Source organism: Pelophylax lessonae (assembly GCF_965119305.1).
Source record: "Pelophylax lessonae genome assembly, chromosome: 2".
In the NCBI taxonomy this organism is placed as follows: domain Eukaryota; kingdom Metazoa; phylum Chordata; class Amphibia; order Anura; family Ranidae; genus Pelophylax; species Pelophylax lessonae.
Window position 1 is genome coordinate 217,307,321 of NC_138769.1, and position 17,176 is coordinate 217,324,496.

General features: G+C 46.9%; 1 protein-coding gene across 1 annotated transcript in view; it reads right to left on the reverse strand.

Annotated features, from left to right (window-relative positions):
- Positions 1–1,862: 1,862 nt before the first annotated feature.
- Positions 1,863–17,176, reverse strand: part of LOC309545284 (putative G-protein coupled receptor 139) — a gene marked incomplete at both ends in the record, with an annotated part of 30,732 nt that continues 15,418 nt past the window's right edge. The window contains one exon of the mRNA XM_082244422.1: positions 1,863–2,830. Within this exon, the coding sequence (XP_082100548.1) occupies positions 1,863–2,830 (968 nt within the window). The remainder of the gene's footprint in view (positions 2,831–17,176) is intronic.

Sequence of the window (17,176 nt, forward strand, 5' to 3'; positions counted from 1 at the left end):
AGTGTAGATTGAGAATGGGAGAGAAAAGAACAGAATTTTGGGGTACCCCAATGGAGAAAGGAAGAGGAGAGGACGAAGTAGAATTGTCAGTGAAGGTGCAGTGGGATGGGTAGGATGATAGCCAGCGAAGAGCACAGTCACAGATACAGACTTTTTTCAATTTTTTTGTGAACCTGGAAGAACTTGAAGATAAGCAAATGTAAACAGATGCATGTTTGTTTACATCCACCTGCCTTAGACTTACATGGACTTTTTGATCAGGCGGACCTGATCGTAGTGCCTGTGTGAAAGAGGTTTGAGGCTTTAAACTAATACACTCCTTTAGAAGTTAAAGCTGAACTCCCAGAGTCCCAGATAACCAAATATTAGCCAAATACAAAAGGCATGTGTATTCTTACTTAACCACTTGCCGGCCGCCGCCCGACCATATACCGCGGCGGTCAGCCCCTCCCAGGCAAAGTGACGTACCGGTACGTCACTAGCCTGGGAGCGAATAGGGGGCGAGCGCGCGCCGCCGGAGGCACGCTCCCGCCCCCGCTCGTACCCGAAGAAGTCGGCGCGTGTGACCGGTGGACCCGATGTCCGCCGGTCACTCGCGATCGTAGGTAGAGAGGGAGAAAGGCAGGCGGCTAATGTAAACAAAGCCGCCTGTCATTCTCCCCTGGGTAAAAGCACAGATCACTCGGTCCTGCTATGTAGGACCGTTGATCTGCGCTGTCACACACACAGCCACATCCAATGACAGTAAGAAACACGCCTCTAGGGACACACTGAACTCCTCCCTCTCCAATAAAGTTAACCCCTTCCCTCCCAGTGTAATTTTTACAGTAACAGTGCATATGTATAGCACTGATTACTGTAGTAATGTCACTGGTACCCCCAAAAGTGTCAAAAATGTCAGTTAAGGGTCCGATCTGTCCGCCGCAATGTCGCAGTACCGCAAAAAAATCGCAGATTGCCGCCATTACTCGTTAAAAAAAAAAAAACAACAAAAATGATTTTTTTTACCAAACATAGGTAGCAGAAAACAAATTGGCCAAAAAATTAAAAAAATTTTGATTTTTACATTTTTTTTGGGGGAATTTCATATAAAAAAAATGTGAAAAATATTACTTTTGCAAAATTGTCGTTCTTTTTTTGTTTATAGCGCATGATCAAAAAATCGCACAGGTGATCAAATACCACCAAAAGAAAGCTCTGTTTGTGGGAAAAAAAGGACGTCAAATTAATTTGGGTACAGCGTCGCACGACCGCGCAATTGTCCATTAAAGTCACGCAGTGCCGAATCGCAAAATACCCCCTGGTCAGGAAGGGGGTAAAATCTTCCGGGGCTTAAGTGGTTAAATCTTGGTGTGCTTTGTGTGTTTTCTTCAAGATCTGTGCAGTATGAAACTGGAACTTCCTGTAATAAAAAATTGTCACCGATGCTATTTCTTCTTGTGCAGGGTATCTGCTCTTGTCTCTGCCAACTTGTATAGTTTTGTGCAAGTTACCTGTAGTGGGTGGGCCTGCTTGGTTCCTCCCACAGCTCTGCTCTCTGTACAGGCAAGGTACAGCACAGTGACGGTATCACTGCTTCTTTTACAAGGGGATAATTGGGCTTATTTATTTACTGGGTTTACTAAAGACATTTGGTGCACACAAGGTGGATTTTTACCTTGTGTTGCTATTGAGTAATATATTTACATGAAAGTTTTTGTGCCTGTAGTTCAGCTGTAAGTGATAAGTAAATAGAGAATGAAGACCCCCCCCCCCTCAATTTTTCCAGCATATTGTCAGAATGTGTTAATGTTTGATGCACACTGATAAGCCTTACTAAATTCATACAGATCTATTAAGAGACACACGTTATTAAGACTTTATTAAGAAACCATGTTCTGTGGCCTACAACAGAGTTTTCTAGATGAAACCTGAAAGATCACAGGAATATTAGCGTGCAGAATGTCCGTTCTGCATGGGTTTGCCCTTATTTTTACCATCTCTTTTAACTCTTTTCGAAACCTGGATTGGGTACAGGCATAAAGATACATATTGATTGCAGTGTTTGTGAGGTCCAGCATGGTTCCAATGTCAGCAGCAATGTTGATAATTTTACTGTAATCTTTTCTTTCTATTTGGTAATGCATTGTCTTGATAATGATTTGTGTGACAAATCTTGTGGTGCACAAGTAGACAAAAGTCAATGAAATGGTCACTAAAAGCACCACTGATTTCACCCTATGCTTTTTTATATGAGGAAATCTCGAACTTCTGCTGTCTTGACCTTCACAGTGGATTTTGTTGCTGTGGCAAATTCGTCTTAACACCAAAGCATTAAGCATAAAGATGATAATGTAGGGCAAGATATACACAAGCGTGTTTTGAAACCACACAAGACTTTCTACATATAGCCTTGATCGACCAGTGTGGTAGACACACTTAAAGCTTCCAGTTCCATTTATTAGCGTAGACTCGTTAGCCCAATAATATGGTATAGAAAAAAGGTGACCGAGGATAAAGACAGACCATATAACATAAAGAGTGCATTTTTTAGTGCACAATTTGGATTTGGGCCACGGAGTCCTAATTGCAATGAAACGTTCAATGGTGAAGCAGACCACCAGCCAGACAGATGAGTTGTAAGCTCCGAAACTAAGTACATCCCTAATCATACACCAAGGAGCTCTGCTCCAAAAAGGTTCAGTTGTAAAATTTTGAAGAATCAGTTCAAGGATGACGATGTGGATGAGGACCATTGTATCTCCTATAGACATTGCTATCATGTAACAACGACAAGATGGTGAGAGCCCACAATCTCTTTTCCAGAAAATTAGTAGTATGAGTATATTTGCTGTAAGGTAAGATATGTATTGATTAAAATTTGGCTTAGACCTTATTTACAACTTAATTTCAATGTAGACAAGTTATGCTAGAGTCTCCAGAATATTCACACACCTGGGAAAAAGCAGCAAGCAATGAATGGGCTTTCAAAAGTTGAGTGGGCAAGGAGGAAAGTTAATTTATGATTGGTTGTTGTGAGTAATTGAACCCAATTGCTCTATACTGCAGCAGAAGTAAAGTGTTTAGCCTTACCTGAACTTTTGTCATAATGGGGAAGTACAGTCAAGTCCATAAATAATGTGCAAGTACAGTCAGGTCCATAAATATTGGGACATCGACACAATTCTAATATTTTTGGCTCTATACAGCACCGCAATGGATTTGAAATTAAACAAACAAGATGTGCTTTAACTGCAGACTTTCAGCTTTAATTTGAGGGTATTTACATCCAAATCAGGTGAAAGGTGTAGGAATTACAACAGTTTGTATATGTGCCTCCCACTTTTTAAGGGGCCAAAAGTAATGGGAAAGATTAACAATCATAAATCAAACTTTCACTTTTTAATACTTGGTTGCAAATCCTTTGCAGTCAAATTACAGCCTGAAGTCTGAAACGCATAGACATCACCAGACGCTGGGTTTCATCCCTGGTGATGCTCTGCCAGGCCTCTACTGCAACTTTTTTTCAGTTCCTGCTTGTTCTTGGGGCATTTTCCCTTCAGTTTTGTCTTCAGCAAGTGAAATGCATGCTCAATCAAATTCAGGTCAGGTGATTGACTTGGCCATTGCATAACATTCCACTTCTTTCCCTTAAAAAACTCTTTGGTTGCTTTCGCAGTATACTTCGGGTCATTGTCCATCTGCACTGTGAAGCTCCGTCCAATGAGTTCTGAAGCATTTGGCTGAATATGAGCAAATAATATTGCCCGAAACACTTCAGAATTCATCCTGCTGCTTTTGTCAGCAGATCTAATGGGATAGATGGAGGACAGGTGACTAGAGGGAGCCCACCCCTCCTTAAAGGCACAGGGTCACAGTGAACACCCAACACATCGCACAATGGCGGCAAAGGTGTCAGTGCGTTGCCTGGCTCAATATAGATATCAACGATAATGCAAAAGGTGGTCACCGCCTCCACCTATAACTGGTCTTAATGGTAAGGGGCACTTGAAGGGCAGACGCAGATCAAAAAAACGAAGAGATTTCCAGTCACAACTTACCAACCAGCCAGCGACCAAACAAATTGAACTGTCTAACAGTATGCGTTAAAAACAGGGGTTTGGTTGCACACATTTGCAAATACATGCGTAAGCTGGTGGCCCTGGCAAGGCATTTTCCCTTCAGTTTTGTCTTCAGCAAGTTAAATGCATGCTCAACCGGATTCAGGTCAGGTGATTGACTTGGCCATTGCATAACATTCCACTTCTTTCCCTTAAAAAACTCTTTGGTTACTTTCGCAGTATGCTTCGGGTCATTGTCCATCTGTACTGTGAAGCGTCGTTCAATGAGTTCTGAAGCATTTGGCTGAATATGAGCGGATAATATTGGCTGAAACACTTCATCCTGCTAATTTTGCCAGCAGTCACATGATCAATAAATACAAGAGAACCAGTTCTATTGGCAGCCATACATGCCCACGCCATGACACTACCACCACCATGCTTCACTGATGAGGTGGTATGCATTGGATCATGAGCAGTTTCTTTCCTTCTCCATACTCTTCTCTTCCCATCACTCTGGTACAAGTTGATCTTGGTCTCATCTGTCCATAGGATGTTGTTCCAGAACTGTGAAGGCTTTTTTAGATGTTGTTTGGCAAACTCTAATCTGGCCTTCCTGTTTTTGAGGCTCACCAATGGTTTACATCTTGTGGTGAACCCTCTGTAGTCACTCTGGTGAAGTCTTCTCTTGATTTTTGACTTTGACACACATACACCTACCTCCTGGAGAGTGTTCTTGATCTGGCAAACTGTTGTCAACGGTGTTTTCTTCACCAGGGAAAGAATTCTTCGGTCATCCACCACAGTTGTTTTGCGTGGTCTTCCGGGTCTTTTGGTGTTGCTGAGCTCACCAGTGCGTTCTTTCTTTTTAAGGATGTTCCAAACAGTTGATTTGGCCACACCTAATGTTTTTGCTATCTCTCTGATGGGTTTGTTTTGTTTTTTCAGCCTAATGATGGCTTGCTTCACTGATAGTGACAGCTCTTTGGATCTCATATTGAGAGTTGACAGCAACAGATTCCAAATGCAAATAGCACACTTGAAATGAACTCTGGACCTTTTATCTGCTCTTTGTAAATGGAATAATGAGGGAATGACACACACCTGGCCATGGAACAGCTGAGCAGCCAATTGTCCCATTACTTTTGGTCCCATAAAAAGTGGGAGGCACATATACAAACTGTTGTAATTCCTACACCTTTCATCTGATTCGGATGTAAATACCCTCAAATTAAAGCTGAAAGTCTGCAGTTAAAGCACATCTTGTTTGTTTCATTTCAAATCCATTGTGGTGGTGTATAGAGCCAAAAAGATTAGAATTGTGCTGATGTCCCAATATTTATGGACCTGACTGTATACTTGAGTATCTGCTCATTATGGCACGCTTATGTAAAGTGTCCCCCTCCATCACTTTGATGTCCACAACCTTCTTTGTTTTTGGCTTCCAACTTCTCCTCATCTTCTTTCGAATTCAGCCACCCTGGTTTGGACAGCCCGGGATGATGTAACTCTTGTGCAGGCACATGGGAGTTCATTCATCTCAGCACCGTGTACTTTCTCCTACATGCACAATTGTCAGTGTACAAAACCATCAAAGATTTTAGGCAGAAGAGACGTACACACTCTCTTCTTATCTAGCAAGAAAAATAAAATGTTTTGGCTCTGTCCCCAAGAAAAATTCCTAAAAAGGCAGTGGTAGGAAAAGTACATCAAGGGAAATCAACACAGAACACAATAATTAAAATATAATTAAAAGCTATTTTTTTTTTTTTTTTCTAGGGGGATTCACACTTTCTATTTGTCCTGATGACCATTATCACAGTAAGTCAAAGTGAAAAAAAAACAAATTTTGAGGGGTCGTCTGAAATGGAATAGAGAGGAAACCTTCCAATGGGGACTGCCAGGGATTTCCCTCCCTTAGGAGATATTTCTTCTCACTTTCTGTTGGGGCTATGAACAGAAAATGAAGAATCTCCCCAATTGGACACAGTTGGTAAAAAAAGAAGCTGACAGGTGTTATAGCCCTCCCTTAGTTTATCCAAAATTAAAATTTTTGGTTTACCTAAAAGACTTTTCTTGGAGTACATCACAAGGCACAGATGACATATTTATTTTGTTTGTTTAAAATCTTTGCATATTTATAAAAAATAAAAATCGCACGTACATAAGTATTCACATCCTTCACACCCAAGAAACATAATTCTTTGGTCTGATGAAACAAAGATTTAATTATTTGGCCTGAATGGCAAGCCTCATGTCTGGAGGAAACCAGGCACTGCTCATCACCTGGTCAATACCATCCCTACAGTGAAGCATGGTGGTAGCAGCGTTATGCTGTGGGGATGTTTTTCAGCGGCAAGAACTGGAAAACTATTCAGGATCAAGGGAAAGATGAATGCAGCAATGTACAAAGACATCCTTGATGAAAATTTGCTCCAGAGCGCTCTGAGCCTCAGACGGGGGCAAAGGTTCATCTTCCAAAAGGACGATGACACTAAGCACACAGCCAAGATAACATAGGAGCGGCTACGGGACAACTCTGTAAATGTCCTTAAGTGGCCCAGCCAGAGCCCAGATTTGAACCCGACTAAACATCTCAGGAGTAATCTGAAAATGGTAGTGCACCAACGCTCCCCATCCCACCTGATGGAGCTTGAGGGGTTCCGCAAAGAAGAATGGGAGAAACTGCCCAAAAATAGGTTTGCCAACCTTGTAGCATCATACTAAAAAAAAAAAACTTGAGGCTGTAATTGGTGCCAAAGGTGTTTCAACAAAGTATTGAGCAAAGGTTGTGAATTCCTATGTACATGTGATTTTTGTAGTTTTTTAATTTTTAATAAATTTGCAAAGATTTCAAACAAACTTCTTTCACGTTGTCATTATGGGGTATTGTTTGGAGAATTTTGAGGAAAATAATGAATTTAATCTATTTTGGAATAAGGCTGTAACATACAATCTGGAAAAAGTGAAGCACTGTGAATACTTTCTGGATGCACTGTTTGAAGCGTCAGCTTGGGTGGCAAAATGTGTCAAACGGGCATGTCCAGTGAAGCAATTTCCGAGCATTGGAGCGCAGGCCGAGGTGGCGTTTCCGGTCTAGTATACATGCTCATTGTACTACTATACTTGTAAGTGTATTCACATTTAATTTTGAATGAAATAAACAGTTTTACGCAATGGAGATCTCTTCTATGATTTTTATGGCATTAATATATAGCACTGGTATGGTCACCATAGTGGAGGAGTTGAAGTAGATTCTTGGGGAGGTAACAAGAAGCCATCATAGAGGAGGAGGAAGTGAACTAGAGGGTGTAGTGGGCAGCCTTATTACGGGAAAGAGGAGGGAGGAATTGTATATAAGCAGAACCTATGAACGGTGCCCCCAGCTTCTGAAGATGCCCAGTGGGAGGGGCGAAACGTGTCAAGCGGGGATGTCCAATGAAGGCATTTCTGGTCATTGGAACGCACCCTGAGGCGGCGTTTCTGGTCTAGTATACATGCTCATTGTACCACTATACTTGTAAGTGTATTCACATTTAATTTTGAATAAAATAAACGCAATGGAGACCTCTTCTAAGATTCTTATGGCATGAATATTTGGCATTGGTATGGTCACCATAGTTGAGGAGTGGAGGAGCAAAGAAGGAGAGGGGAAAACCATACCAGAATTTCCTGGGACAATAAGCAAATGCTATTTTGACTCTAGGAGATAGTAACTGTCGGTGAGTGGGGACACATGAAGAGAGCACAGCACTGAGAACCCACCACATTTAAAGAGAAATCCTTGGACTATTGCACTTTGTAATTGTACTTTAAAAGTTTCAAGGACTTTTTCAATTACTGTATGTATTGACATGCACAGGAATTATAGAGTTTAAAGAGTTTAATGAGTAACTATGTGGATACAGTACTCTTAAAGGAGAACTTTTGCACAATTGCACTTTGAAAATTGCACTTTATATGTTATATATTCTTTTTTTAGTAATGGTTTCATATTGAATATATGCATAGAAATAATATAAGTTAAGAGATTCCATTGACTTATAGAAACTGTCATTGTTGGGGTGTTTACAACCTTTCCAATAGCAGCATCTCTATGATACACTATAACACAGTTTAACACATTATCTCATTGTACATATAATTTAGAATTTTTCACTTATGACTATTTCGTTTTTCAAAAGAGAACACCGGGAGGTAGCACTATATTCCCATAGCATGGGTACAATATCTTAATTTAACACAGCAACAAGGCCAACACTCCCTAAAACCCCTAAACATTGCAGGGTAGAACCCTACTACAAAGTCTTCTACAAGACCTTCCACAAAAAACTTGTGTCAAAGGTAGCTATCTTTAACCACTTCTGGACCGGAAGGTTTTATCTCCTTAATGACCAGGCAATTTTTTGTGATTCGGCACTGCATTACTTTAACGGACAATTTTGCGGTCGTGCGACGCTGTACCCAAATAAAATTTACGTAATTTTTTCCCACAAATAGACCTTTCTTTTGGTGGTATTTGATCACCTGTGCGATTTTTTTTTTTTGCGCTATAAACATAAAAAGAGACAATTCTGAAAAAAAACAAACAAACAATGTTTCTCTTACGTCCTCCGACAGTCGCCGCCTCCTCTAAGTCAACACAATTGGGTATTGTCCACCTATCCGTAGGAATAGCTGGGCATATAGACTTAGTCAAAAGACAAAAGGCATTAGCATGTACACACCCACGGGGGCTGTCCCATCTGGTCAATACCCCCCCTGCATCACCACTCCCAACTCAGTTTTAGTTTGCCTAGCATCAGGAATAGTTCAGGCTACCTTGTGCTGGGGCTTCAGTCTCAGCCTTCCTAAATCTTTTATTTGATTTTCTTTTAAATGTCAGTTTTTTTCTCTCACTTTACTAGCTGTTTATTTTGTCAGCTTTAGTGCTAGTTTATTCTTCGGATGAAGATGGATCATGCGGTGCTGGGATTCGGACTGGCCGCCCTGGTTCTCCAGGGCACAGAGGGTCAGATGGACCCCCAGCCCGCAATCGAGCGTTCAGCTATGGTTCGCCCTGGCATTAAGAACGACCCATCCCTGTTCGCTGCAGGGATGCAGTCGTGAGGTGGCTACCTCACAGGACTCGTCTGCGCTGCTGCAGCATCATGTCCCTGGCTCATGGCACTCCCTGTCAGGAGAGGACAGAGGTTTATCCGTGCATAGAGGCTCCCCCACGCCATCGGGTACAGGTAAGTACTTTTCTGTGTGGGGCCTCTGTCTGGGGTGGCAGTCTGTGTTGCTGTGTGTCCCCATGTCTGTGCCTGTGTGACTCCCTGTGCGATCCCTGCGGGGTTCGCTTTGTGCAGATCTGTATGTTTTTGCTGGGGGTCCCTGTCCCTGTGTCACCTTAGGTGCATGTTTGGGGGTACAGACTTGAGTGTTGTGCGGCGACCGCTGCGGGGGTATGTTCGCGCGGTCCGCCATGTTTTTTACTGCACATGGATAGTATACAGATCGTTTTGGCGCCCTCCGCCGCCATTTTGTGGGCTGTAGAACGATCGGTTCGGCCGCATGTCGGCGGCCATCTTGGTGTAGCCTTCAATGCATTTCCTATGGGCAGCCATTTTCCCTGAGGTCTGGCTTATAGCCAGCCCCTTCCAGCAGCATTTCCTTTTCCTCTCAGGCAGCAAGGACACAGGTAGCAACGATCTGCGGGCTCTGCAGTGTATCTCTCTCAGTCTTCTTCTGTATACTGCTTCTGGTTCAGTTTTCTTTCTCCTTTTGGGGGTCTTCATAGCTGTGACAGTAGCGGTGGGCTGCGCACTCCGCAGCGCTATTTAAGGGGACAGTACACTATTTTTTTGCACTGTAATTTTTTCTTGTCTTGAGCCATGGATTCTCAGGAAAGCAAGTTTCCTCCAGCTTTAGTGGGGGGCCCCAGTTCTCCTGTGGCTCCGCTGCGACCTGATCTGGCTGCTGTGGTTGCGACTTTAGTGGCAAATATGGAAATGCTGATGTCTGAACGGGCTGCGAGAAAACGGCCCAGGCTGTCTCTCTCTTCTGATTCAGATGGGGATAAGGCTGCTGCTGCTGCTGCGAGCGTGCCCTTTTCAGGGTCCCGCTCATCCCTGGACCCCCCGGTGTCTGAGGGGGAGGCTGAAATTGAGGGTGTTGACACATCCTCTCCAGGGTCACCTGAAGAACGGCGACCATGGATGAGTTGATTGTTTCTGTGAAGGAAACCTTGCATTTAGAGGATGAGCCCGATCCTCCGGGCGTTGTGTCCTCTTTTGGTACGCACAGGACCCACAAGTCTGCGCAGGTTTTTCCCTGCCCAGCTGAATTTCATTACACTGTTAATGAAATGTGGCGCACGTTAAAACGTCCATTCGTGGTGCCTAGTCGGTTCAAATTGCTTTATCCTTTTGCGCCGGCTACGGAATCGCGATGGTGTGTGCCTCCACAGATCACACTGTGGCCGTGCTGAACAAGGCTACCTTGGTTCCTACTGAAGATACTCCGGTTTTCCGGGATCCCACGGACCGGCGGTTGGAGTCTCTAGCCCGCCATTCCTATACGGTGGCGGGTTCGTTGCTCAAACCCGTTTTTGCGTCCGTTATGGTGGCTCAGGCGGTAGCTGATGGATCAAGGTGCTTTGAAGCAACCTAGTGTCTGATGACGTGCCGCCTGCCCGACTGGAAATGGTGGACCAGATCCACCAAGGAGTCATGTATTTGTGTGATGCAGCCTTAAATTAAGCCCCCTTGGTGGCTCGCCTCTCGAGTGTCGCGGTGCTTAACCGGCGACTGATATGGCTGAAGAGCTGGTCGACCGACCAGTCCTCACGGAAAACAGTTGCTGATTTTCCCTATGCTGGCTCTCGCCTTTTTGGCGAGGCGTTGGATACCCTGGTGAAAGGCGTCACGGGGGGCAAGAGCACTATGCTGCCCCAGAACCCGAAGAACAAGTCTTTCCGAGGCAAGCGGGGTTCTGCGCCTAGATCCAATCAGGGGTCCTTTCGTGCCTTTCGGAACCAATCCAAGGGCAAGCCCTTCAAGGCCCAGAGCAACCAGAAGAAGCCCTGGGCGGGTAAGCAGAATGCCGGCAATGCCGGCTCGGCGGGACAATCCGCCTCTGCCTGAAGGGGCGCCCTCACCCATTTCAGGGGTGGGGGGACGTTTGCGCGGTTTCCTTCAACCTTGGCTGCTTCGGATATCGGACAGGTGGGTCCAGGAAATCGTTCGATCAGGATACAAGATCGAATTCCTTTCCAGGCCGGCGGACAGATTCTTTCCCTCCAATCTCCATCTGCTTCCGGGGCGTCTGCAGGATTTGCATCGGGCGGTGCAGGACCTGCTTGCTCAGGGAGTGATTGTCCCGGTGCCTCATCGGGACAGGTTTCGGGGGTTTTATTCGAATCTGTTCACTGTGCCCAGGAAGGAGGGCAAAGTCCTATTCTGGACCTGAAAGCGCTGAACCGCTTCGTGCGTGTTCGAAAGTTTCGAATGGAGTCTCTCCGTTCGTTTGTAGCCTCCTTGAGTCCGGGAAAATTCCTGGCTTCGATAGATCTGAAGGATGCGTACCTGCACATCCCCATTTTCGAGGGTCATCAGCGGTACCTTCGGTTTGCTATCGCAGAGGACCACTACCAGTTTGTGGCGTTACCTTTCGGTCTCGCTTCGGCACCAAGGGTGTTTACCAAGGTGTTGGCACCGGTCCTGGGCCTGCTACGGGCCCAGGGCATTGCGGTCCTGGGGTACCTGGACAATCTGCTTCTGAGATCGAGGGCCAGCCAGGACCTTGTGCGCGATCTGTCCATCACAGTACAGACGCTCCAAGAGTTCGGATGGACCATCAACGTTCAGAAATCAGCGTTGTCTCCGTCGCTTCGCCTTCCCTACCTGGGAATGGTTCTGGACTCTGCTCAGGCAAAGGTGTTCTTGCCGGAGGACAAGCTCTGGACTTTGCGGGACAAACTCAGGTCCCTCAGGGACAATCCGTCCTCGTCACTCAGGACCTGCATGTGGGGCCTGGGGTTGATGGTGTCGGCCTTCGAGGCGATTCCCTTTGCCCAGTTCCACACGTGGGCTCTCCAGACGGAGATCCTGGCCAGGTGGGACAGACTTCCTCAGTCCTTGGATCTGGATGTCTCCTTGAGTCGCCAGACCAGATTGGCTCTTCTGTGGTGGATCCAGTCCCCGGCGGTGGGGGAAGACAAGTCCTTCCGCCCGGTGGTGTGGACAGTGGTTACCACGGACGCCAGCCTGTCGGGCTGGGGTGGAGTCCTGGGCAACCTGTCTGCCCAGGGCACTTGGTCGGAGGAGGAATCCTCCCTCCCGGTAAATGTGCTGGAACTAAGAGCAATAAAACTCTGTCTCTTCCAGTGGTCGGACCGTCTCCAGGGCCTGCCTGTTCGCGTACAGACGGACAATGCTACCGCGGTGGCTTACATCAACCACCAGGGGTGCACCAGGAGTGCTCGAGCGGCCCGGGAGGTGACCGATATTCTGTCTTGGGCCGAGACTCATGTCCCGGCGATCTCGGCAGTTCACATTCCGGGTGTGGAAAATTGGCAGGCCGACTATCTGAGCCGCCAGACCCTGGACAAGGGGGAATGGTCCCTTCACCCGGAGGTTTTTCAGATGCTGAGTGCGAAATGGGGATCCCCAGATGTGGATCTGTTCGCATCCCGGCTAAACCAAAAGGTGGAAAGCTTCGTGGCAAGAACGCGCGATCCGTTGGCGGACGCTTCGGATGCGTTGGTGGCCCCTTGGAATCAGTATCGTCTGATGTACGCCTTTCCTCCGATTCAGTTGCTATCCCGGTTCCTTCACAGATTGGCCTCGGAACCGCACATGGTGATTCTGGTGGCACCGGACTAGCCTCGCCGGTCCTGGTACGCCGACGTTGTTCACCTGGCAGTGGCACCTTCGTGGCGCCTGCCTCTGCGGGAAGATCTTCTGTCTCAAGGTCCGATCTTCCATCCTGCTTTACAGTCGCTGGCTTTACTGGCCTGGCTGTTGAGACCCAGGTCTTGAATGACAAGGGTCTATCCTCTGAGGTTATCCCTACCTTGATCAAGGCTAGGAAATCTTCCTCTGGTCAGATCTATTACCGTACCTGGAAAGCCTACTTCACCTGGTGTGAGTCCAGGGGGTTTTCCCCTCGTTCTTACTCGGTGTCGAGAATCTTGGCTTTCCTCCAGTCTGGAGAGGATCAGCGCCTGGCGCTGGCCACAATAAAGGGCCAGGTGTCAGCACTGGCGGTCCTTTTCCAACGCCCTGTGGCGTCTCATTCCTTGGTGCGCACATTCATTCAAGGTGTGCGACATCTGGCTCCTCCCAGGAAGGAGCCTTTACCTCCATGGGACTTGAACTTGGTTCTGTCCGCATTGCAGCGTGCTCCCTTTGAAAATATGAGGGAGATATCGTTGCCTCTGCTGTCGAAGAAGGTTGCTTTTCTTGTGGCGATCACTTCGGCTCGCAGAGTGTCGGAGCTGGCGGCGTTGTCTTGCCGCTCCCTTTACTTGATAATTCACAGGGATAAGGTGGTTTTGCGACCACCCCCATCCTTCCTTCCCAAGGTGATCTCTGATTATCACCTTAATGAGGACATTGTCCTGCCTTCGCTTTGTACGAAGCCTAAACATCCAAAGGAGATTGCCTTGCATTCCTTGGATGTTGTCAGGGCGATCAAGGTTTACCTGTCGTCTACGGAGTCCTTTCGGAAGACGGATTCCCTCTTTGTCCTTCCTGAGGGACCTCGGAAGGGCATGGCTGCGTCCGCAGCGACCATTGCCAAATGGATCAGACGGACCATTGAACAGGCTTACGCCTTGAAGGAACGGGTTCCGCCCTTCCCTGTTAAGGCGCACTCTACCAGGTCCTTGAGTACTTCCTGGGCCTATTGGCATCGGGGCTCGGTGGCCCAGGTGTGCAAGGCGGCGACTTGGTCGTCGGTGCACACCTTTTCCAAGTTCTACAAAGTAGACGTTCTGGCATCAGCTGATGCTTCTTTTGGCCGCAAAATTCTCAGTGTGGCTGTGCCATGATGGACCCTTGATTATTTCTCTGGGTCCCTGGCTGTTGGCATTTGCTTTCCTGGGCTGTTGCTCCTGTTGAGCTTTGTTTTTTTTTTTTTGCTGTTGCCCAGTTGGTTCTTACAGTGCATGTAAGGTTCCTTTCTCTGATGTGGGTACTGCGTTGCCTTTTCTACGGTTGCGTCTCCCACCCCTCATGTCTATACTGCTTTGGGACATCCCAATTGTGATGACTTAGAAGAGGAGGCGACTGTCGGAGGACGTAAGAGAAAACTGAATTTTTGTAAAATCTTACCTGTAAAATTCCTTTCTCGGAGTCCTCCGACAGTCGCTGCCCCCGCCCCTCTTTTTGGGGTTCTTATTACCTACTGCTATGCTACCAAACTGAGTTGGGAGTGGTGATGCAGGGGGGGTATTGACCAGATGGGACAGCCCCCGTGGGTGTGTACATGCCAATGCCTTTTGTCTTTTGACTAAGTCTATATGCCTAGCTATTCCTACGGATAGGTGGACAATACCCAATTGTGTTGACTTAGAGGAGGCGGCGACTGTCGGAGGACTCAGAGAAAGGAATTTTACAGGTAAGATTTTACAAAAATTCAGTTTTTTCACATTCTGTTATATAACATTCCCAATAAAAAATAAATGTGAAAATGAAATTTTTTCATCATTTTAGATCAATTTGTATTCATTACATATTTTTGGTAAAAAAAATCCCAATAAGCGTATTTTGATTGGTTTGCGCAAAAGTTATCACATCTACAAACTAGGGGAAAGATTTATGTCATTTTTATTTATTTCTTTTTTTCTAGTAATGGCGGCGATCAGCGATTTTTAGCGGGACTGCAACATTGCAGCGGACAGATCGGACCCGTAACTGACATTTTTGGGGGTACCAGTAACATTACCATAGTAATCAGTGCTAAAAATATGCACTGTTACTATAATAATGACACTGGCAGGGAAGGGGTTAACTCATGGGCGATTAAAGGGTTAAGTGTATGCCTAGAGGGTGTTTTCTAACTGTGAGGGGAATGGGCTTGTGGAATCAACACAAAGACCCGTGTTCCTAGGGCCGCCATCAGGGGGGTACAGGCAGTACTGGTGTAAGGGGTCCGAGCCTCTACAGGGGCCCGGGGGCCGCTTCCCCCTTACATACTTTAAAAACAATGGCTCCCAATCTTCTTCACCGCTGCAAGCCGCCACCCCCCCCCGCTGCTCGTACACCGGGGGGGGGGGGGTCGAGCTGATAAGTGCTATTGCTTGCGGTTTGGTGGGGGTGTTCTAGTAGTCAGTAATGAGCAAGATGCCCCCCTCACTGCACAGCCTGCACTATAGTCTGACTGAGGAGAGAAGGAGTACCTACATACAGCAGGCTTTCTTCTCCTCCCAGTGGCCGCGGGTAGATCCTGGCAAGCTTCAGTTACCTCTTTGCCTGAGGCGGAGCCTGGTTCTGAAAGAAAAAGTTTGGGCAGTAGCTGATTGGCCAGCACTCAGCATAGGGGTGTGGTTATCTGCCTAATGGAGGAAGTGGCCCCAGTCCTCGCAGGTGAATGGAGCAGAAAGAAGATCAGCGTGGAGGGTAAGTCACTGAGTTTTGTTTTGTATGTGCTGGTGCTGTAGCCTGCTGCTGGTCCACCTGTGCTTTTGTTTGGACTCCTGATGGGACACAGACTCCAGACATGATGGAGTTGCAATGCAATTGTAAAAATGGCTGGGGATAATTCTGAGTGGGGAAAGGAATTACACTGTGGAGAGCCTCTTCACTTAGTAACTCTCATCCCCACCCAGAATCATCCTCATCCATTTTCACAATGCATTGCAACTCCATCATCCCCGCCCAGGCCAGATTCCTCCATCCCTGTCCACAATGTATCCCCATCCCCACCTGGAATTATCCATCCCTTTCCACAATGTATCCCCATCCCCAACCAGAATCCTGGAGAGAGATGGATAATTCTGGGTGGGGATACATTGTGGACAGGGATTAGGGTGGACCAACATTTGGGCCCATGGGCGGTGCCCCAAGGGCCCGATGTCAGTGGGGGGCCCCATGAGAGGCTCATGGTACCTCGCAGGGATCACTAAATGGAGCCACGGTCGGTCCATGCCAAATGAAAGTCCTGTCATGGCCAAGGTCCACCACTTAGTAGCTGTGTCCTTTTTGCTGGGCCTCCTGCCAGCCACCACTGCCATGGTCACAGGGAGTGGGAGGTGCTGCAGGACTATCTGCAGAGAGTGCAGGAGCCTTTTAAAATTAACAAGTGGATAAGTACCCACTTGTTAAGTTGACCAGCTCCTGCCTTCTTTCCAGATCTGCAGCACCTCCAGTCTCCGTCCCCTGTGGGCATGGCAGTGGCTCCCGGCTTGAGACCAAAGGGAGAGGACACCCCAGGCTGATCAGTGCCTATGACTTGCCAAGGTGGTACACTGCAGGAAAGGCTTGCAATAAAAGGGGCATTGTGTCATAAAGGTGCACTGTGATGTTCGGGCGCTGTGATGTATTGGCACTGTGATATAAGTGGCATTGATGTATGTAGATTTGGTGGGACGGACAGTGGATGGGCCATGGGGAAGGTTGGTGGTCCAGCACCGGGGGGCCCAGTCCTAAAGCTGTGTAAGGGGCCCCAACATTTCTGATGGCTGCCCTACGTGTTCCTAAATAGGAGGATCACAAGCACTCTGGGCTGATTCCTGAGAGAACAATGGTCTGCTGTGTTTACAACATTCTCTCTCCACAGGGAGTGATCGCGGGTGCGAGACCTGTGAATTAGCTTCCCTGCTGGCTAATGGGGGAGCGCGGATCACCGTACAGGTACGGTGATTTGCACAGCCAAGCCAGCCTGCCGTAGTATCTTTGTGGCGAGCGGTCAGCAAGTGGTTAAAAAAGTCTGGATTGGATGCTTTGAGGTGGGCGGGACTGTGACTTTATCATGATAGGTGGGACCACCAGACTGTATAGATTGTTCTGTGATTGGTATAGGAGTGCATTGTTTACAGATGCAGCTGTTTGCTTTTACCGATTGTAAACATTTACTTTATTGATATTTTGCCTTTTCCACACCTAACCGACTGTTTACAAATTCTTGTGTTTTGTTGTTGCTCTCATTCT